This window comes from Melospiza melodia, chromosome 20, assembly GCF_035770615.1.
Source record: "Melospiza melodia melodia isolate bMelMel2 chromosome 20, bMelMel2.pri, whole genome shotgun sequence".
Classification (NCBI taxonomy): Eukaryota; Metazoa; Chordata; class Aves; order Passeriformes; family Passerellidae; genus Melospiza; species Melospiza melodia.
The window spans coordinates 12767132-12788868 of NC_086213.1; the positions used below are offsets into that span (position 1 = coordinate 12767132).

General features: G+C 55.9%; 1 protein-coding gene across 1 annotated transcript; it reads left to right on the top strand.

Moving 5' to 3' along the window:
- The first annotated feature begins 912 nt into the window (after positions 1 to 912).
- On the top strand, positions 913 to 18628 carry HIP1R (huntingtin interacting protein 1 related). The gene is made up of 32 exons (XM_063173112.1): positions 913 to 1051; positions 5838 to 5901; positions 6307 to 6449; positions 6753 to 6809; positions 7000 to 7080; positions 7169 to 7245; positions 7551 to 7612; positions 8654 to 8794; positions 9235 to 9292; positions 9379 to 9454; positions 9606 to 9743; positions 9817 to 9875; positions 9945 to 10017; positions 10347 to 10530; positions 10631 to 10719; positions 11305 to 11421; positions 11822 to 11923; positions 12198 to 12392; positions 12568 to 12715; positions 13002 to 13088; positions 13357 to 13464; positions 13770 to 13906; positions 14432 to 14542; positions 14662 to 14720; positions 14869 to 14899; positions 15018 to 15080; positions 15541 to 15641; positions 16289 to 16394; positions 17034 to 17157; positions 17292 to 17353; positions 17445 to 17630; positions 17721 to 18628. Exons 1-32 carry the CDS (start codon positions 959 to 961, stop codon positions 17724 to 17726), a joined length of 3138 nt encoding a protein of 1045 aa, XP_063029182.1. The 5' UTR covers positions 913 to 958; the 3' UTR covers positions 17727 to 18628.
- The last annotated feature ends 3109 nt before the right edge of the window (positions 18629 to 21737 follow it).

The following is a 21737-nucleotide window of genomic DNA, read 5'->3' on the forward strand; positions in this document are numbered from 1 at the left end:
AGGATCTGCAGAGCCTTAGGATTTTGTGTCGGGGCTGCCCTGGATTTGTGGAATGGGAAGAAGGGAAATAACTGGGTTAATTTATTCAGCACTAAGTGACTTAAAACCCAGCTGCATTATTGACTGCACTCTGATGCTCGAATGGAAACGCTTCAAACTCGATGCCTTAATTCTGGAAGCAGCTCAAATACTCCAGGGAGCCCTTTGCTATTGTATCCTTGCCTTGAATTATTATTTAAAGACAACAAAGCTTCTGTTCAGCCACGGCCTTTCCGCAGGGTGGATGCGAGCTCCGGTCATTGACTTTGGGAACGGGAATTGGTGTTGGAGCCCCGGGGCTCAGAACGAGCTGCGTGCGAGTGCGGTGGCAGAGGGGTGAAGATGTGACCGCCGTTCCTGGCGTTTCCTGAGCTGGGGAATCACCTCGGTGCGGGGTCCGCTAAGAGACGTGTCCCCGCTCCGTGTCTGTGTCCCCTCCCCCGTCTCCTCTCCGTGTCCCCGCTCGGTGTCCCCGCTCCGTGTCCCCTCTCCGTGTCCCCTCTCTGTGTCCGTGTCCCCTCTCTTTGTCCGTGTCCCCTCCCGTGTCCCCTCCCGTGTCCCCTCTCTGTGTCCGTGTCCCCTCCCGTGTCCCCTCCCGTGTCCCCTCTCTGTGTCCGTGTCCCCTCTCTGTGTCCGTGTCCCCTCCCGTGTCCCCTCCCGTGTCCCCTCTCTGTGTCCGTGTTCCCTCCCGTGTCCCCTCCCGTGTCCCCCGGCGCTGTGCGGTCCCACCTGCCCGCGGAGGGAGCGCCGCTCGCTGCAGTTCCGGCTGCGGCCGCCAGGGGCGGTGGCGCGCGGCGCAGTGCGCGGCCGGGAGGGGCGGGGGGGGCGGCGCCGGTCGCTCCTGCCCCGGAGCGCGGAGCCCCGAGCGCGGATACCGGAGCGCGGATACCGGAGCGCGGAGCTCCCAGCGCGGCCCGCCATGAACAGCATCAAGAGCGTGCCGGCGCGGGTGCTGAGCCGCCGCGGCGGGCACAGCCTGGAGGCGGAGCGAGAGCAGTTCGACAAGAGCCAGGCAAGGACGGCGGGAGGGGGCGGTGGGGCCGCGGGACCGGCCGCGGTTACGGTCCCGGGTTTAGTCTCGGTTCTGCTGCCGGCTCGGGGATGGGGTGGGCCGACCCTTTCCGCGGCGCATCGCCTCGGGGCGGGCTGGGCTCGAGGGCTTCTCGGGCGATGGAATGAGACGGGATGGGGGGCGCGGGTCCCCGCCGGGCTCCGGGGAAGCCCCGGTGTGGCAGCGCGGCCGCCGTCCCTGTGCCCGTCCCCGTGCCCGCCCGTCCGTGCCCGGTGCCGGCGCCGCGCGTTCCCCCGCCCCCACCTGCGCCGCCGCTTCCTCCCGGCGCGGCCGCGGGACGGTCCCGCGTGGGCACCCGCCCGTCCGCCGCCCCCGCGCCCGTCCCGGCGGCCGCGGCCCCGCCGTGCGCCGCCGCCCCCGCGGGCAGCCGGGCCCCGCGCCGCCCCCCCGCTCCTCCCGGGCCTTATCGCAGGTAAACACGGCCGGCAGCACACCGGGAAAGTTTTGCGGTGATGGCGGGAGCGCGGCCGAGCCCGGGGCTCCGTGGCGGCCCCGTACCCCGGGAATGGGCATCTCCGCATCCCTGCCGAGCCCCGGCCCCACCGGCACCGGGGCAGGATTCACCCCTGCCCCGCGGCTCCGGGTCACCCTGCGGGGATCGGGGTGTTTGGACCCACGGAGGGCGGCAGAATGGAAACAAAGCCCAAGGGCGTTTGTGCCCATCGTGTCCGTACTCCTGTGGCCCCCACGGGGTGGGCACTGGTGGGGCTGGCATGTGGCTGGTGGGAAATGAAGTACCCAGACAGCGTGGGCAGGGATGGACAGAGTGACGGGCTCGCTGCTGCCCCAGCAGAAATAACAGTGCCCTCCCGCATGCCTCCTCCGACCCCTCTGCTTTTGCAGGCTGTGTTTTCATCGCAGGTGTTTTCCCCTTTGCCCCTTTGCTTTGCGGTTCCTTCCTCGGCCCCTGGGCTGGTTTGGCCCCGGAGAGCGCCAGCGAAGGCAGGTGGGAATTTCAGGCCTCGCAGGGTCACGGTGCTGGGTAGGAAACGGAGCTTGCTGGGTTTGGGGAGCACACGGGAAAACCGGCAATTCCGGTTCCCTCCGGACGCGTCTCCTTCCCTCGTCCCGCTGGGCAGCGCTGATCAACGATCGCGGCCGCAGCGCTGCCCCTGCTCCGGGGGCTGCCCGTGCCCTCCCGCCCCTGCCCTTCCCGGGCATCTCGGGCTTTTCACTGGCACTTGTGCTCGGGAAATCCCCGCAGCCACAGGGATGCTGTGAGCAGAGACATGGACAGGGCAGAGAGGTGGTTGCTCGCTGGCTGATGGTCACATTCACTGCCCAGATCTGACTTCTTTTCCAGCAACTGCTAAAAACTGTCCTAAAGGATCTTTATTCTGGTGTGGTTTCCTGTAGTGGTGCTTCAGTGGGAGCAGAACTGTTCAGTGTCAGAACGTGGGTATTGATCTGCCTTCTACCTCTAATTATAGCAGCTGCCCAGCCGGCTGCCAGTCGCCTCTGTGGCACCGGGTACTGGTGGCACGGCCCCTCCTCATCTCTGTGTCACAGCAGTGCTGCTGGCACGTCCCCATCTCATCTCTGTGTCACAGGGGTGCTGCTGGCACGTCCCCATCTCATCTCTGTGTCACAGGGGTGCTGCTGGCACGTCCCCTGTGCTGCCTGAGGATGCTGTACCAGAATGCAGAGCCCCGTCCCCTTTTTCCCTGTGAGGGCTCGGGTGATGTCTGTGGTTACAGACAGGAGTTGCTGACCCTGCTGTGATCCCAGGTCCTTGTGGGTGACATGAAGGTCACCTGCTTTCCCTGGAAATGCTTTTCCATGTCTTGTGTCAGGGTGATGTAGATGTCTCCCTCGGAGGAGCTGTACGTGGGAAGTAGGAAATCACCATCCCACAGCAGGCGCTTGCTCGGCAGCCTGGCAGGAGGAAAACTTGTCCTTTTCTGCTGCCAGTTTTTGCTTTTTGTGATCAAAAAGGTTAAAAATCCACTGAGCTCTGGAACCTGCAGGATTGCATTGTGTGTGAGTGCCAAGTGGTGTTTTCCTGGTGTAATTTAGGAAGGAGCAGTGTTAGGAAGGGAGCTCTGGAGTTCATAGCTCAGCTGTTCTGACAGCTCCCGTGCTGCCTGGCCAGGGGAGGTTTCCAGCTGCCAGATAATCTCTCCTGCTGTGGCATCGTGCTGGGACCCAGCATCCACCTGCTCCAGGGAGCTGTGGGCAGGAGGATCAGCCCTAATTAAATCCAGCCAGGAATGAAAGGGTGGATGTTAAACTGTGTTAAACTGTGCTCCTTCATTTGGGCACTTTGATCCCGGCTTTGTCACCGCCTTGGAACGTGCAGGCTGTGAGCAAAGCAGCCCTGTGGGATCCCACAGCCCAGGGCCAGGCAGGTTTTGGGGTTGGCCTCTCACCCTGGTGCCTGCCAGGGATGGGAGCAGCCCACAGGTTGCATCAAAGCTTTGGCCAGGCTGGTCATGCACCTGCAGTGGCAGCCAGGACCTGCCCGTCCCCGGACGTGCCAGTGGTGTCCCAAGAGGTTGGGTCAAGGGTGAATCTCCCCATTTTGGAGCCATCCTCCCCAGCCGGGCTTTGGCAGCCAGCCAGCAGGAGCATCCTGCCAGCACGGTGTGCCAGGCTGCAGCATTGCCCCATGCCCTTCCCTGGTGCCACCATCCCATTTTCCTGGATCTGCTGGCCAGGTTGATGCTTGGAGGCAGTGAAAGCACACATGGGCTGGCAGCCCTGAGGGACTGGCATTGATTTGGTGCCACCCTGGTTTATTTGGGACCATGCTGGACCCAGCATCTTGTGGTGGTGCTGTGAGTGGGCTGGGGCTGCTCCTGCGTGGGCCAGTCCTTGTGCTGGACATGAAATGGCTCAGTGAAACCTCTGCACTGAATCCCCAAGGACGAAACCAACCTCTCCAGCAGCTTATGGGCTGAATTTGGGCTGGTCAGGCTATCAGTGAGACCAAGGGCAATAATTGCAATAGAACCACTACTGCCAGTGGGAATTACAGCTCTGTTTTGGGGCAGTCCAACAGCATCCCAGCTCACTCAGCAGCTGAGGTCCTGTCTTTGGGGATAGTCCTGAGGATTTGCATGTCTCACACTTTGACCCTTCTGGCTGTGCCTCCTCCAACCCCTGTGGGGCTCAGGTTCCATGGATGGGTTGGGATGAGTGTGATGGGCTGGGACAGGCCTGTCTTAGGTCAGGCAGCAAAACTCCCAGTTTGGGAGACGTGTCTGCCCTGCTCCCTCTGTGCAAAACACCTCAGGAAAGATGCAGGAAGGATTTCCAAATCCTGGTCTAGGATAAGCCATCCTTTCTGTCTGCATCCCCTGGGAGGTGCTGGCATCCCTGAGGACCTGTGGCACATCTCTCTGGCCAAGCTGCCATCGAGGGCACAGCCTGTGCCAGCTCCCGGCCTTTGGGTGGCTGTGAGGGCACTTTGGGAGAGGCAGCTGTGCTGCAAGTGCCTGTTCCTGGGCACTCCAGGCTCGTTAACCTTTGGGGATAAGAGGATTACAGCAAGTCACTGGCTTAACTCCAGTGCTGCTTTACAGCCCCACATGGCGGGGTAAGCCCGGGACTCTCCTGTGCACAAAGGCAAAGCCAGGCCCTCTCCCCAGCAGCTGGGCTCAGCCTTTTGGGACAGGTTCACTCTTTGGGATGATTCAGTTTTGCTGCTGTCACGGTCAGTTCCTGGGCAGCTGTTCTGGACTCTTTTGGGGTGGGTTTGGTGCATGGACACCTCTGACATTGCCCCTTTGGTGTCGGGTTCCTCCTGCATAAGTCAGGAGCACTCGAGAACTCGGGGTCAGGTTCCTCCTCCTACAGGAAGGTGCCTCCTTTCAGAGGTGTCCCTGGACAAGCAGCCACAAAGCAGGTGCTTTCCTGGGCAGGTAGATGGGATTTTTATGAGGCTTTAGGGCTGTGGAGCTGCAGGGAGGGACCGAGTTCCTCTTCCTGCACAAGTGCTGGCAGCGGGGTGGCTTCCTGCCTTCCCAGCTGGGACCTTTTTCCTCTGCTGGAGACAGAGGGCCCATGGACACAGGCACAGCCCCAGCACTCCTGAGAGGGTGAAGCAGCTCCTTGAGTCTGAGGAGGAGGAAGATCCTCATCAAACACAGCAACTTGGATTTGCAGCGCATCAACACGTGGGGGATGCGACCGACCCCGCTCTGGGGTCATCTTTTGGAATAAATTCCTAATTTAAAGTCTGCTGTGATCAAACACATCAAAATATAGATAATCCTCTTGTGATAATCACATTGCTCTGGATTTTTGCTCCATCAAGATGGGCATTGAGGCTGCCACTCCCTCCTTGCTTGGGGGCTGCTTTTCCCCACGTGCTGTTTGCACGCAGCAACATCCTCAGCAGAACCCAAACCACTCCCCCGTGGTTCAAAGGCTCCTTGTGATTACACAAACAACCCTGGAATTTGGCATCTCACTATTGTGCTTTAATGTTCCCTGGGCACGGCGCTGAGTTCAGGCTGCAAAAATGCAAAAATTGGTTTCCTGGGACAGGGACAGCCGGGAGCAGCAGCAGCAGTGGTCAGATCCTGCTGGGGATGGGGGCTCTAATGGATGCTTTGTTTGTGGATAAAAGGCTTATTTTGATGTGTTACAAATGACTTTGAGGTGAAAAATGTGTTCTAAAATTCAGGGTATTCCCCAAGAGCAGCAGCACTGCACTTTGGGGTGTCGGGGTAGCCATGGGGGTCTCACCATGTCTGACAGCCTCTCTCCCCTCCTCCTGCAGGCCATCAGCATCAGCAAAGCCATAAACACCCAGGAAGCCCCAGTGAAGGAGAAGCATGCCCGCCGTATCCTTTCCCTTGGCTCCCAGGACAGCACAGAGGAGTTGGGGCTCTGGGGGTGTCACCCCCTGATGCTGGAGGGCATTTGGGAGACAAAGACCCATGCAGGGCTCAGCTGGGGGCTGGCATCACCTGGGTTCATCCATCAGTGGAAAGGCAAACGAGCAGTGCAATAAAATTGCATTTATTTGGCAGTAAAATGCAGAGGGCCCCAGCGTGCCCTCAGCAGGGGGAGGTGTGCCCAGAAATGACAATTGGGGGTTTTATTTGGGGGTGCAGCGTTGTGCCAGTGATCCCTGTGCTCACGGGGCCCCCAGCGTCCCCTTTTCAATGAGAGTGGAACAGGAGCAGCCCCAGCCCAGCCTGTGCCCTGCTCTGTGTGTGTCCAGTTGGCCTTGACTGCCCTGGAAGGGATCATCCTGGGCACCCACCACGAGAAGGGAGCCTTCACCTTCTGGTCCTACGCCATCGGGCTGCCCCTGCCCAGCAGTGCCATCCTCAGCTGGAAGTTCTGCCACGTCCTGCACAAGGTCCTGCGTGACGGCCACCCCAACGTGAGTGTCCCTTCTTCCCCCTCCCTCCTGCTCCTCTTCCAGCAGGGAATTTCTGGCTCTTGCCAACATCCCTCTGCACAGGGAGTGGGATCCCTTCCCCATCCCAGACACCTTTCCCAGGCATTCTGTTGTCTCACATCTTTGAAACTTCCCCATGTAAATCCCTGACCTGTGAGTGCTGAGGGAAGGCTGGAACTTCTCCCAGAGCTGGAGTGCTGTAAGGGGCTGGATCGCTCCTGTTCCTCAGCATCAGGGCAGACAGCCAGCCCCACTGTGCCACATCCTTCCCTTTTGTGTCCCCAGGTTCTCCAGGACTGCCAGAGGTACCGCAGCAACATCCGAGAGACGGGAGACCTGTGGGTGAGTGGGGCAGAGCGCAGCTTTGGAGATGGTTACCGAGGGGCATGGTGGGCACAGAGAGGGTGAAGCACTGCCTGAAACAGCCTGCTGTCCCTTTGGGTGATGGTTGTGGGCATGGTGGAGCCCCTGGCTCTGTGGGGTCTGCTGGGTCTGGTTTCCTCACTCTGGATTCCCCCTCGTGTCTCTGCAGGGCCATTTGCACGACAGGTACGGGCAGCTGGTGAGCATCTACACACGGCTCCTGCTCACCAAGATCTCCTTCCACGTCAAGGTGAGACCTCTGCCACCTCCACAGCCCTGGAACGAGGGCATGTGCCACGCCAGCAGCAACTGATGGCTTTTTGCTTCCTTTTACAAAGCATCCCGAGTTCCCCCCGGGCCTCGAAGTGTCGGATGAGGTGCTGGAAAAGACAGCAGGGACAGATGTGAACAACATGTGAGTGTCCTGGTGGGGCCCAGAGCCTAGGGTGGGGTCACCAGCTCCATGACCCCCAGCTGGCAGTGTCCTGCTGACAAACCCACCCCAGGATGGGGCAGTCACCAGGATTTTGTGAATTGTTTGGATGGTGCCCGATCCCTCCTGCACCCACAGAGCACTGTGGGGTGTAAATGCAGGGAGAAAAAGCCCCAAATTCTTGTCAGTCAGACCTTTTGCCATCATGGGGACTCTGAATGAACACGAGCAGCTGGAGCAAAGATGTCTCTGCGGTCAAGTGATGGAGTTTTGGTTTGTTTTGGCAGCTTCCAGCTGACGGTAGAGCTGTTTGATTACCTGGACTGTGAGCTGAAGCTGTCCGAGTCAGGTGAGGAGGCGGCAGGGGCAGGTCCCTCCCCTCGCCCCGGGGCTCTTGAGCAATAGTTTCGCTCTTTGGTCGGGAATGGAGTTCCGGGAGGCCGGGGTTGGAGGCTCAGGTCCCTCCTCCTCCTCCTCCCGTGAGATTTCTGAGGTGGTTTCCCAGCTGGATTGCTCTGTAGAGGCAGTTGTAGGAAAATATTTAGAGCATGTGGCTGCTTTGAACCCACCTGAGCAAGGCAGAGTGTTGTTTTCAGAGCAGAGCTGCTCTGAAATACATTTTTATTTCTTTTTTGTACAACCACATTAATCATATCCATTACACAAATCCCTTCTGTCCCTCTGAAGCAGAGGACGGGGCTGTACTTCTTTTTAAAGACTCATTTCCCCTCATTGAAATGCCTCTGGGGAGGGCTGGAGGCCCTGCTCATGTCTCTCACCTCCTCAGGAATTTTCAGATGGCTTAGAGAGGTGGCAGATTCTTCCTCTGCCGGGAGTCAGGCACACGGAGCTGCCCTGGAAAACGGCACAGCAGGAGAGGCCGAGCTCCCAACAGGCTCCTGCTTCTCCTCCTGACCCAGTTCTACAGAGAATTTATATTCATAAATACTTTAAAGCTGAGCAGGGAAGAAGCCAGGGTGGATGTGCTGCCTGGATCCCTGCCAAGGGAAGGGATCTGTTTCCGAGCAGGGGCAGGCGAGGCTGCGGTGCCGCCGGGCTCGTCCCCTGCCCTGGCATCCTCTCCCAGATCCCTGCATGATTAAACAGAATGGAGCCAAGCCTCTCACTTCCCCAGCCGTGTCATGCAGCAGCAGCTTTAGGGCAGCGTCCTGGGGTTAAATCCCTCCTTTTTGGGGCTGGGGTATCCAGGGCAGAGCTGAGCACCCCTTCCCTGTGGCAGCGTGGTCCCTCTGGGTGTTTGTGCCGCTCTGAGCAGGGCTGTTCTCAGCTCGGGAGCAGCCCTGGTGTTTCCCCTGCCCCACATCCGCCGTGGTTAATGATCAAACAGCTGGCAGGGCACGGGCAGCTCTGCAAACACGGCTCCCCTCAGTTTTCAGGCAGCTCAACACCTCCATGGCCGTGTCGCAGATGTCAGCGGTGCAGTGCCGCCTGGCCCCCCTCATCCAGGTCATCCAGGACTGCAGCCACCTCTACCACTACTCTGTCAAGCTGATGTTCAAGCTGCACTCCTGTGAGTCCCGGGGATGTGCTCAGTGCTGGTGTTTTCCCAGGGTGGGCTTCTGGGTCTGGGGATGAGGCTGGTGTGGATTGAGGCATCCATCACCATGTCCCTGGATGAACCGGGCTCTAGGGGCTGCTCCATCCCACACTGACATTCCAGATAAAGGAATTATAATGAAGGACTTGTTCTTGTTTAACTCAAACCCACGTCCCCTGGCCTGCCAGCTCCCTGCATGGGCAGCACAGTGCCAGCAGCCTCGTGTGGGTATTTTGGAGTTCCCCCATCCACATCTCCCTGTGCCAGGGATGGGAACACCCCACTCCCATCCTGACCCTCACATCCCGCTCCCTCCTGGCTTTTACCCTGCTGGCCTTTGCAGAGGAGGGGTCTGGGTGCATGTGAACACATGGGCAGCCCCAGATCAGTCACAGCTGTCCCTCCTCACCCAGGTCTGCCGGCTGACACCCTGCAGGGCCACCGAGACCGCTTCCATGAGCAGTTCCGCAGGTAACCGGGGCCCACGTGGGGCAGCGGGGTCCCCTCTCTCCTTCCAAGCCCCCCTCATCTCCCTTTTGTCGTTCCCTCCTCTCCAGCCTTAAAAACTTCTTTAAGAGGGCATCTGACATGCTGTACTTCAAGCGCCTCATCCAGATCCCGCGGCTGCCGGAGGTAGGGCAGGAGTTGGTGTGGTGCTCTGGGGACACTGCCTCTGGCCCTGTCAGCAGCACAGGGCTGGCTCCCTCCCTTCCCCTGGCACTCAGCCTGCTGCAGCTCCTGAACCTTCCTCCTGCAAGGCTGCAACAGCTTCTTGTCCCTCCAGAGCCCCCCAAACTTCCTGCGGGCGTCGGCGCTGGCCGAGCACGTGAAGCCGGTCGTCGTCATCCCCGAGGAGGCCCCCGAGGATGAGGAGCCAGAGAACCTCATTGAGATCAGCACAACTTCCACCACAGAGCCACAGGTGGGGGCCTGGGGCTGGGATGGGGACAGGCTCCCGTGTCCTGGCTCAGTTCAACACCCTCTGTCCTCCCCAGATCACCTCGGATCTGTTTGAGCAAACCTTCGGGCCGCCCAACGGCGTTTGGGATGACAGGTATGGCATGGGGGGCCAGCAGGGGTGAGGGGCCTCTGCCACGTGGCACCAACCTGCCCTTGTCCCCAGGGACGCACAGATTGAGAGCTTGAAGAAGGAGGTGGAAACGCTCCGTGCAGAGATGGAGAAGATTAAACTGGAGGTAAAGCCTGGCTGGGGAGCAGCTGGGGTGGGGTGCGGTGCCGTGCTCTGGAAATCCTGAAGGGATGCAGCAGGAGTGGGGTCCTGGCATCCAGGGTTGTGTTTTGGGACCTCTCCCCAGTGCCAGGATGCGATTCCTGATGGGGTGGGGGCATGTGATACCTGTCCTTTGCTGTCCTTGCTGTTATCAACAGGGACAGAGGTGCAGGGGTACAGGCAGAGCTTTCCTGTGCATCCCATGGCTGTTTTGCCCACATTGCAGTGGGATTGCTCCTGTCTGGGGGTGTTGGGGAGGCAGGGCCGTGCCCCAGTGCCCGATGATCCCTGCAGGCACAGCGCTACATCACCCAGCTGAAGGCCCAGGTGAACAGCCTGGAGGGAGAGGTGGAGGAGCAGCGCAAGCAGAAGCAGAAGGCGCTGGTGGACAACGAGCAGCTGAGGGACGAGCTGGAGAGGCTGCAGAGGGCCAAGCAGGACAGTGACCGCTCCCAGAGACTCTGCGCCGAGGCCGAGAGTAGGTGCCAGGGTGTCCTGGGGTGCCCAGGGGTGCCCTGTGGTGCCCAGGGCCATGGGCTGCCCTGGCTGTGGTCACTGAGGGTCTCTGACCCCTGCAGAGAAAGCCAACGCCACCGAGATCCGCTACACGAAGCTGAAGGAGAAGCACAGCGAGCTCATCAACACCCACGCCGAGCTCCTGAGGAAGGTGAGGCTGCTGCCCTGCAGGCAGGGACTGGCACTGAGGGCAGTGTTCCCGAGTTAAATCCCTCCCTTTAGGGGCTGGGGTATCCAGGGCAGAGCTGACCACCCTTTCCCTCTTCCGTCCCTCCCGTCGGGTGTTTTTGTTGTTGTTCTTTGGGGTGTTTTGCTGTTGTTTGGTCTGTTTCTGCTGGTTTCAGTGTAGCTGATGGGGTATCAGTTGTACCAGCAGTCGTGGCATGCTTGGCTCCAGTTCTGGAAAGGGGCTCTCAAGGGATGTGCTGGTGATGGGGATGCTGTGTCCCACTTGTGCCACTCACCTGTTTCACTTTTGCTTTGGGTGTTTTGGTCTCGCTTTTGTCCCTTGGTCCTTCTGCCACCACTGGTGTCACTTGTGCCTGCCCAGTCCCCCTGTATTGGCCCCATCACCCTCTGAGCACCAAGCAGGGCCACTCCTTGAATCCATGTCCATTTTGGATGCTGTGAGAAAGGCATCTTGGATTTATCTCTGAGCTAGAATTGGGCTGCAATGAGTGTGGGGACAGTGAGGGTCCCCCTTGGAACACCAGGTGAGCCCCATGTCCCCCCACAGAACGCTGACACTGCCAAGCAGCTGACAGTGACACAGCAGAGCCAGGAGGAGGTGGCACGTGTCAAGGAGCAGCTGGCATTTCAGGTGGAGCAGGTCAAGCGAGAGGCTGAGATGAAGGTGAGCTCTGGATCAGCACTGAGCCCTCCCCAGCCTGGAAATGCAGTTTGGGAGCAGGGGAAAGGGGAGGTTGTTGCTGTTGGGCCCTTGTTCCAGGAGGAGTTGTCCTGGCTCCTCAGGAAGGTGTCAGTATATGACTGAGCCCCTCTTGCCCAAATCTGCCTTTTCTTCCCCCTAGAAAATACCACAATGCAAATTGATGGGTTTGAGTGCTTTCCTTCTCTGGGGGTCAAGATAGGGACTGCTCCCAAAATTCTGGCATGGGAAAAGGAAAGGAGCCCTTCCAGGAGACACCCCCAAACCCCCTCCCTGCAAAGCAGGGCTGGGTTCATTCCCTGCACCCTGGCTGGTGCTGGTGCCCAGTGGGGCAGGGCTGAGCCTGGGCACTGTGTGGGCACAGCTGGAGGACCAGAGCGTGCAGATGGAGCAGCTGAGGCAGGAGCTGGACGCCCGTCGGGACGAGCTGGAGCAGGCGCAGCGCTCGCTCAGCCACGCCAAGCAGGTACAGGGCTGGGGGCAGCACGGGCCCAGGGCCCCTCAAACCCTGTCACAGGGGCTGCACCTGCCACCACTGCTGAGCCTGAGCTGCAGCAGCAGCCCAGGGAGCTGTCACGGGGCTGAGAGCGGGGCCAGCCCATCAGTGTCACGAGCTGGGCATGTCCCGAGCTCTCCTGGTTCTGTTGGGCTGCCAGCAGTGGCAGGGCAGTGGCAGGGCAGTGGCAGGGTGTGACAGGGCAGTGACAGGGTGTGACAGGATGTCCTGGCCCCCATGGCAGGCAGGTGTGGAGCTCAGTGCCCAGCTGGATGCTCTGCACGCTGAGAAGGAGGTGCTGAGGCGGTCGGTGAGCGAGAAGGAGTGTGAGCTGCTGTCCACGCGGGGCCTCGTGCAGGAGAAGGAGCTGCAGCTGAGCCAGGAGGCTGACAGGGCCACCAGGGAGATCCGAGAGCTCCAGGGCAGGCTCCTGGAGAAGGTACAGAGCTCTGTGAAGGGCCCACTGTCCCTCTGCTCACTGGGGTGAGATGTTTGGGGGTGCCAGCTGATGCAGCAGTCATGGGATGGTTGGGTCTGATCCTGGAGAGCGGCTCCAGAGGGAAATGCTGCTGATGGGGATGCTCTGCCACTCACCTGTGCCTGCTGCTTCACAGAGCAACCAGGAGCAGAGCCTGCAGCAGAAGCTGCTGGATGAGCAGTTTGGGATCCTGCAGGAGACAGTGAGAGAAGCCCAGGCCATCCTCAGTGATGCCTTGGCCAAGCTGGATGACCCCCTGCACCTCCGCTGCACCAGCTCCCCAGGTATGTCCTGCTCATGCAGGGGATTGAAGCACGCTCTGCCTTCTCCCTCCTGGACAGATAATGTTACATCTCAGCTCTCCCATGGCTTGCTTTCCATCATGCCTGAGGTGGTTGGGGTCAGAATTCCCAGGATGAATTTTTAGCTCTCACGTTCAGCACTATTTTGCTCAGATTTCAGTGCTGTTCCCCAGCCAGGGATGCACCTCTGCTCAGTGGTGCCCTGTGCAGCCAGCCCTGGTGCAGGCACCCAGCTCGTGCTGAGGCCGTGCAATGCATTTCCCTGCAGATTACCTGCTGAGCCGGGCGCAGGCGGCGCTGGAGTCCACGGATGCCCTGCAGAAGGGGCACGCGCAGTACGTGGCCTCCATGGCAGGTACCTGGGGCTGGGGACTGCCACTGCTCCCAGCTTGCTCCTGTTCCCTTGCACCCAGCATTGCTCCCAGCAGCTCTGGGGCTATGGGCAAGCAGCAATGCCCTGGGGACAGAGGGACACGGGCGGGGCTGGGGGTTCCCGTGTGTTGGAGGGGTCAATCCCAACATCTCCGAGCCTTGCCCTGATCCTTGAGTGCCTTCAGGGATGAGGTGCAGCCCCCAGGACCCGGCAGGGGCTGGCAGCTCCTGAGGCTGTGCTGTCTGTGCAGATGCTGCGGGGCTGGTGGGGGCTCTGGCCCTCTTTGCCCACCTGGCAGGTGACACCATCGTCAACGGCAGCGCCACGGCTCACCTGGCCCCCACGGACCACGCTGACCGTGAGTGCAGGGCTGCTGGGGGGATTATTCCTATGGGCCTTTCCCTTGGGGAGGCCATGCCACAGCCCCCTCTGCCAGGGGCAGATTTTCCTAAACACAGCACATTCCCCACGCTCCCCCTCCCGACATTCCCTGACCTCTACTGCCCCTCCCTGGGCCACTCTGCTCCTGGAAATTCATTTGTAATCTCCTAGAAGGCATTTGTGGGATGCTGCTGGTGCTCAGCTGTGGCTGAGGGGAGGAGGAGGGTGAGGGTGGGCAGGGCTGGCATGAAGGGAGCCCTTGGGCAGGCTGTGCTCTCGCAGGGCTGACGGAGACGTGCCGCGAGTGCGGGCAGAGCAGCCTGGAGTACCTGGAGCAGCTGAAGGACAGGCAGAGGCTGGGCAGTGCCCAGCTGGGCCACGTGCAGGGGGCACTGCAAGGGGTCCTGCAGCTGGCACAGGTAGGACATGGAGCCCAGCACTGCCACCTTCCCACCCGGGGCTGGCAGGGTGGGTCCCTGGCAACACTTTTGGGGGGTTTGTCCCCAAATCTGGTGATTTCCTTGAGCCATCACTGGGACCCTTCCTGGTGGTGCACAGAGCTGGTCAGCCTCAGATCAGCTGAAGTCTTTCAGCCCAGTAACTCCTGTGGAAGGAAACTTCAGATATTTCTCCTGGTGAAGCCCCTCTTATATTTTCTTTTACACCACTTTTAGCTCTCCAGGGCCCTCCGGAGCAGAAACTGCTCCTATGATGGAGTTTTGTCAGCTTGATTTGGAGCATTTCCTACCTCTGAGGTCCCATGTTTGCTGCAGGCTGGTGGCATGTGTGCCTTCACTGTGCAGGCTGCAGAGTGCTGCTGCTGCAGCTTTAATTATTTGGTGGGGGTGGGAAGGAATTGGCTATCTTGGTTTGTAGTTATTCCTTATAAATATTCCCTCCTGTTTCCCTGCCTAAACCTCCTCATCCTGCTGCCTCTCTGGCAGGAGCTGAGACCCAAGAGCCTGGACATCAAGCAGGAGGAGCTGGGGGACATGGTTGAGAAGGAGATGGCCTCCACCTCAGAGGCCATTGAGGATGCTGTCAGGAGGATAGAGGTGAGACAGAGCTGCAGGATGGGCCATTCTGGGGCCTTGTGGGGGCAGAGTGTTCATCACTCCTCCACCTTTCTCTCCCCACCATGGCACCCAACCCTTCCTCTTGTGTTTCCCAACAGGAGATGATGAGCCAGGCCAGGAGCGAGAGCTCTGGGGTGAAGCTGGAAGTGAACGAGCGGTGAGTTTGGAGGAGGGACATGGGACAGGTCTGTGCCCTGCTGGGGTGTGCTCTGCTCCAAAACAAACTGTCTGCTCTTGAAAAATCCCCATTTTCTGAGGCCAAAGCTTCCCTGGATGCTGAACACTTTTCCCTTGCTTCCCTTCAGGATTCTGAACTCCTGCACGGATCTAATGAAGGTCAGTGCTGCAGAAACCATCTGGGGTGCACAAAACTGCAACCTTCCACCAGCAGCAGCATCAATCCTCCTCTGTGAGACCCACATCAAACCCCAAAACCTGTTTTCCTTCCTTCCAGGCTATCAGACTTCTTGTAACAACATCTACAAACCTACAGAAGGAGATAGTGGAAAGTGGCCGGGTGAGTCCTCCTTTACACTCATCTCTTTGTGCTGGTGAAATACAGGAGAATTTCCCCTAAATTGCAGAAACATTCTGGATTTTATTGTTTCCCATGTTAGCAGCACCCTGGCAGTCCCAGTTGCTGGAGATGGGCTGCTCAGCCCTGTGCTCTCTTCACAAATCTCTGCCACCCTTGCAAAGCCTTGTTCATCTAAAGATCACTGCTCAAATTTGTGTGTTTTAAACCAAACTCAGCTCAAATTTGTAGGCTTGGGACTCTGATGTTTTTCTTGATAATTATTTAAGCAGGTCTGTAAGAGCAGCATGGAGAGCACAGGAATGCTGTCGCTCCCTTGATTTATGCCTTTATATATGAATTTACACATTATTACACTTTATATGGGTATTAAATACAGATTTATATGTTGTTGCTTATTAGACACAAGTCAATCCAGGCCATAATATTCTCATATCAACAGGGGGCAGCAACAACTCAGGAGTTTTATGCCAAGAACTCACGATGGACCGAAGGGCTGATCTCTGCCTCCAAGGCCGTGGGCTGGGGAGCCACCCAGCTCGTGTAGGTACCCCAGGCTGGGAGCTTCCCCTGGGACACAGCTCCAGGGGCTGCACCCGGGGCTGCCTCGTGCTTCCCTCTCACCCCAGCCTCCAAAATTCCAAATTTCCCACTGCTGGATTGCAGATGCCTTGTGGAGCCTCATTGCTGGCTCCTTGTGGAGATCTCTGTTTTTATGGACCCTCAGTTTGGTTCATTGCTAATTCCTCGTGGAGCATCCTGGCCTGGGTTGGAGCACACGGTCACCCAGCCAGGGATGGCAGTTCCTCCCTGTCTGCAAAATGGGAAATCAAACCCCTCCCTGTCCCAGTTCCTGCTCAGATGGTTGTGGATGGGGTGGTTGGAAATTGCCCTGTGCCAGTGCAGGAAATGTGGGGGGATCTCATGGGCAAAGCTTTAAAAATCTCATCCATCATGAAAACAAAATCCTGCCTCTGTCCAAATCACCTGGATCATGGCTTTGAATAATTGCTTTGTGTATGAGCTTTAATAACAGCTGGACTCAAAGATCTTAGAGATCTTTTCCAACTGTAACAATTCCATGACTCTGTAATTACAAAGCTGCTGGATCCAGCTGCTGATTTCTGAGGGTATTAGAGGAGATGAATAATCTGCACTTGCTCTGACCCAATCTCCTTTGCCCCCTGCAGGGAGTCTGCAGACAGGGTTGTCCTGCACACGGGCAAGTACGAGGAGCTGATTGTCTGCTCCCACGAGATCGCTGCCAGCACAGCCCAGCTGGTGGCTGCCTCCAAGGTGGGTTCTCCTCCTCCTGTCCCAGGTGTTCCCCTCCTCTCTGCCACTCCTGAGTCCCCCAGAGCAGGGAGAAGGGCAGCTCTTGCTGTTTTCCAGTCTGGGATTTGTGTGTGGATATTCCCCCACCCGAGGCTTGCCTTGGAAAGGAAGATGTGGAAAACCTCCCGTCCTCCTCCTGTCAGGCTGGTTATGTAAAGAAAATGTTAATAACTAACAAGAAATCCAGAGAAGCAGCTGCAGGAGCTGGAGCTGAGGATGGTGGACTTTGGTCCTTGCCACCTTTCCTGTTGGTGTGGGTGGAAGTGAGGGGTGGAGTTTTCAGTGATGCAGGTGAGGAGAGGGGGATCCATAGGGATTTTTACACCAGATGGATTGAAAATGAAGAGCACAGTTAAAAAAACAGAGCTGTGTCTTCACTGAGTGCCTGGCTCAGGTGGGAGCAGCACTGGTTTGGTGCCCTGGGGCTGAAGGGCTTTGCAGGGATCACCTTGTCTGGCCGTGATGGGATCTCTGAGGATAAACCTTCCCATCTGTCCTTCCATCCATCCTTTCCACTCCCAGGTTTTCATGCCCAAAAGCTCTTTGCCTCTGCCTGGGGCTCCCTGTGGGCACCCACAGCCATTCCTGTGCTCGTTGCAGGTGAAGGCTGAGAAGAGCAGCAGGAACCTGGCCAGGCTCCAGGAGTGCTCACGCAATGTCAATGAGATGGCAGCAAATGTGGTGGCTTCCACCAAGTCAGGGCAAGAGCAGATAGAGGAGAAAGGTGAGGGTTTTTTGCCAAGGTGGAAAACCCCACCCCAAATCCCTTTCTGGCCTGGGGAACACCCCAAGGTGTCCGTCCAGCTCTGCTTTGGCACGTGAGGGGTGCACTGAGTGGGGGCCCTGCTGTCCCCACAGACACCATGGACTTCTCGGGCATGTCCCTCATCAAGCTGAAGAAGGAGGAGATGGAAACGCAGGTACGGCCCTGAGGGGGATCCAGCATGGCCCTGCCCTGCTGTGGGGGTCCCTGTGCCCCCGGCAGAGCTCCAGGGTGGTTTTTGGGCACAGGTGAAGGTGCTGGAGCTGGAGAAGCGGCTGGAGGGGGAGCGGGTGCGGCTGGGCGAGCTGAGGAAGCAGCACTACGGCCTGGCCGGGGGGTGTGAGGACGAGGACGGCGAGGCCCGGCCGGCGCCGGCACCGCGGCGAGGGATCCTGAAGAAACCCCCCATAGCCCAGAAACCCGGCCTGGGCGAGGTGAGGCCGGGCCGGGGGCAGGCTGGGGGTGCAGGGGGTGCCCCTGGCACGGCTCTCACTGCCTCAGCCTCTGTGCCCTTCTCGTTGCAGCCATAGCAGCCCCCGGGCTCACCCTCCTCCTCCTCCCGCGGTGCCTTCGCGCTGCTGTGCCTTCCTCGGCGCCCGGCCTGGAACAATCCCACACTGGATCTTCTCCTGAGGAACAGATTCTATTTTTTGTTTTCCCTTTTTCTGAACTCTAGAGTGGCGGGGCTGCTGCGCTCCCCCGGCACCACTGAGTGCTCTTCTTTTCCTCTTCCTCCTTCTCCTTTTCCTCTTCCCCCTTCTCCTCTTCTTCCGCTGCCTTCTCCTCTTCCTCCTTCTCTTCCTTCTTCTCTTCCTCCTCTTTTTCCTCCTCTTCCTCTCCCTGTTTAATTTAATTTGGGGTTTGTTTGGGTTAATTTTTTTTTTTTAAAAGGACTTTATCAGCACTAGAAGTTTTCAGTAAATGTAGCTCTACTGTACTGCTCAGACCCTTTCCAAGAACTGTGAACTGGTTTTACAGTAGGAAACTGGTGGGCTTTTCTTGCAACCATTTTTTTAAATTCTCCTTTTTCCAGCCTGAGGAATATTTGAGTTCATTTTGGCGTGGGATCAGCCCTCAGCAGGAAGGGAAACGTTTGCCTTCCCCAGCACGTGGGGCAGGGCTTTTGTTAGGGAAAAGCAGTTACTGACACACACTGGCAATAAGGATACAAACGTTTTTATTTTTTTTTTCCTTTTCTATTTTTTATTACTACAGCAATGTCAAGGGATCAGTTGCATTATGTTTTATATTTAAGATAATTAGCAGAATTAAATCCAACCGTGGCCTACGGGAGCCAGGGACTAGAGAAGTCTGCAGCAATAAGGAATTGCTGATGTGCAGAGATGCGGGGGCAGATTAAAATCCTGTCAGCTGTGTCTCCCTTGGAGCAACTACCAGGATGTAGATTATTAAAGGAGCAATATTTAAAATACTTTTGTGTTGCTTTGTTGTTGGGGAGGGGGCTGATGACAGGGCCAGGGCCGTGACAGGGTTGGTTGCAGGAAACTGGGCAGTAAATTAGCTAAATGTGCATTAAAAAAAAAAAATATTAATAATAAAAAAAAATATATATACACATATATACATATATACATATATATAGAGAGAGTCTTCTCTATGTATGTGTAGCCATATGTATCTATGGTTCTGCATTTGCCTATATATATAAAATATATTTTTTATATTTATATAAAAAATATATATGCATTTTTGTGTATTTTATGTGCCTATACTGTTATGCACTATATATAAAATGTAATATATGACATAATTATATTTTATATATAATTATATTATATATATCAATATGTTATTATAGATATATGATAGGTAATATATATATGATTATAATATATTTATTAGTACATACTATATACATGTTGCATATATATTATTATATATTTATTAGATTTTATATATATATATATCTCCCTATATTTTATCTATATAATAGATAAAATATAGGCAATAATAGGCAACTGTATATGATACATAATATCATGTAGGTGATAAGACTGAAGCATTTGGAGCTCAGCATGACAAGGTGACCACAGCTGCCTCGTGTTTAGGTGGGGACTTGTGAGGGTCCTTGTCATGTTCAGTCAACATTTACATCCCATCCCTTGTTACCCTCAGGCCCAATCACAATGAAACGTCAGAAAAGCCACCGTAAAACCCAGGGCTTTTCATCTCTGTGACTGCCAGGAGGCTGTAAAGCAGTTAACAGGAATGACAAGTGGCTGTATCTCAGGTAAACACATTTATGAGGTATCCCAGTATTTATTTGAGTTACCAAACAGCCTGGTGGTGGCCGCAGGTTTCTGAGGCTGCACATCCCCAGCCTGCCTGGGCAGGTTCTGGGTTTATGGGCAGTGCCAGGCTCGTTGTGCAGTGCCCAAGGGGCTCTGGTGCTCCCCTGAGCTGCTCTGACCCTGCAGGTGCTGCTGGGTTGGTCCCTGCTCTGCCCTGGGAGAGGCTCACACAGCCCTGGGTGGCTCTGTCACATCAAGTGACAATGACACAGCAGGGACAGGGCCAGCTCCCTGCTCAGTTTCGTTTCTCTCAAGGAAGTGCTTTCTGCAGTAGCTCAGGGTTTATTTATAGACAGTGATAAAGTTATATTTGCTGGGAGAGTGACATCACCCAGCCACTCACCATCCCATTTCACCCTGGAAATATTGATTAACCAAGAATGCAAACTTTTAAACTTTTACTGCCCTCAGTTCAGCCACAGTCCTACTTAAAGGATTTGTTAAATTTAAGGAATTTAAAAATAAAATTATGTGTGGCTAAAAGGAACTTGTTTACCCCCACTGCTGTCACACTGATTTACTTTAAACCATCCAGGCCAGGATAATCAAAAGTCTCAAAAAGTAGCAGCACAAATAAAAATAAGCTCTATAAACCACTTGAAATGTAATCTAAGTTAATTTTTGTACAAAAATTATTCTTATTGTCCAGTCTATTTTTTTTTCTTCAGTGCTATACTTTTTTGGAAAGTGTTTGCTAGTTGTAGCTGACAAAAAAATAATCAGAACGCCAAAGTGTGTGTCTACAGAGGTTTATTTTGAGATTCCATGAAGACATCCTGTTGTGCAGGATCCAATTTGCTAATGACTTTTAAATACCATTATTGTGGCTGTGGAGAGAGGAAGATGTTTGCTCCTGAGAGCAAAGTTTACTCAGTACCTGTAAGAGAAGCAGTGGAAAATAACCAAGTTGTGAAATAATCCACCAAGGTGAGTAAAGCAGTTTATTTGTTCTTGAAGCAGCTTTCAGGCAGGCTGTTATCTCAGCCCTTCTCTGGCTCCCTCAGTAGCCAAAGCTCCAGTGGGCTCAGATTGGTTTGAGCACCAGCACACGAAGCAGCTGCAGCTCAGGAACAGCAGCACAGAGAGCAAAGCTGGCAAAACACAAGTGTCAGATCACTGGGGGCAAAAAGGGCATTGAAATCAAGCTCACAAACAGAAAACAGGCTGGTGCAGCCTCTAGGAAGTCAGGTAAAGAAACCAGACCACAAAACTTCTGGTAAAGTATGTTTTTAAGAGCCCTCGGAGCCACAAAAAGCAGCCTGTTGCAAGAAAAGTTATTTTTCTGCTGTACCCAACCAGGCATGAATTAGATGAGTTTGGGCAGCAGAGTCTTTAGGGATGGTATTTCCTGAATGACCCACTCCAAAAAATGACTGGGGTAACCCAGAAGCACCAGCTAATCAAATCATTTAACAAATGCTTCAAGGGTATGCAGGGTCAAATGAAACAAAAAAAAATAAATACAAAGCTGGTCTGGATTCCCTTCATACCTTGTGAGACAACACGCCCCAGGCCAAAAGGCATTTCCAGCATTTTGTGCTCAGCCAGGTGGGCTCATTCCATGCTGAGAATTTTGTCACCTCCCTCCTCTGAGAGTGGCTTCCTCCAGGACTAACAACCACCTCAGAAATTAGCCCAGCCCCAGCAGTGGTTGCTGGAATAATTTGCAGTTTTAAGTGCACGTAGCAAGGTGTGGGATTATGTGGTGAGAAGGAAAAAATAATTCCTACTCATCACCTACAGGAGTGCAGAAAAAGCACCTTTGAGCAGTTTGGAAATAATAAGCAGTGTTTAAAAAACAGCTTTTAGCTTACAGCAGGATCCAGGGTGTGCACTGGCACATCTCCAGCCTCAGCACCTCAGCCTCACCAGGGCACCTCCAAAACTCCAGTGGAGACCCAGAATCCCTCAAAAACCCTCAAGCAGCACACCCAGCTCCTGGGGACCACATCTCAGAGAGGTGAAGAGGCAAAGCTGTAAAACAATTAAATGTACAACCCGAGGGGACTCAAATGACAGGAGCAAGGGCAAGGGAAGGACCTGCAGCCTCCTCCAGGGAAGGGACAAGCCAAGGCCACACGGACACTGCAGTGTCCCCAACAGGACACATTTTACTGTGGCATTTTGCTCTTTTAACACCCAGTGGCACCTGAGTGCCCTCCCTGGCAAGGTGTGACCCTGGCAGGTGGCAGCTCCTGTGCCCGGGGAACAATCCCAGCCAGAACAACC

What these genes read in the sequence shown, in the direction of transcription:
- HIP1R (XM_063173112.1), top strand. Translation starts at nt 959, where the DNA reads ATGAACAGCATCAAGAGCGTGCCGGCGCGGGTGCTGAGCCGCCGCGGC. An exon ending in AACGGCGTTTGGGATGACAG is followed by an intron (nt 9,876 to 9,944) that starts GTATGGCATGGG and finishes CCTTGTCCCCAG; the next exon opens with GGACGCACAGATTGAGAGCT. An exon ending in AGGAGGAGATGGAAACGCAG is followed by an intron (nt 17,354 to 17,444) that starts GTACGGCCCTGA and finishes TTTTGGGCACAG; the next exon opens with GTGAAGGTGCTGGAGCTGGA.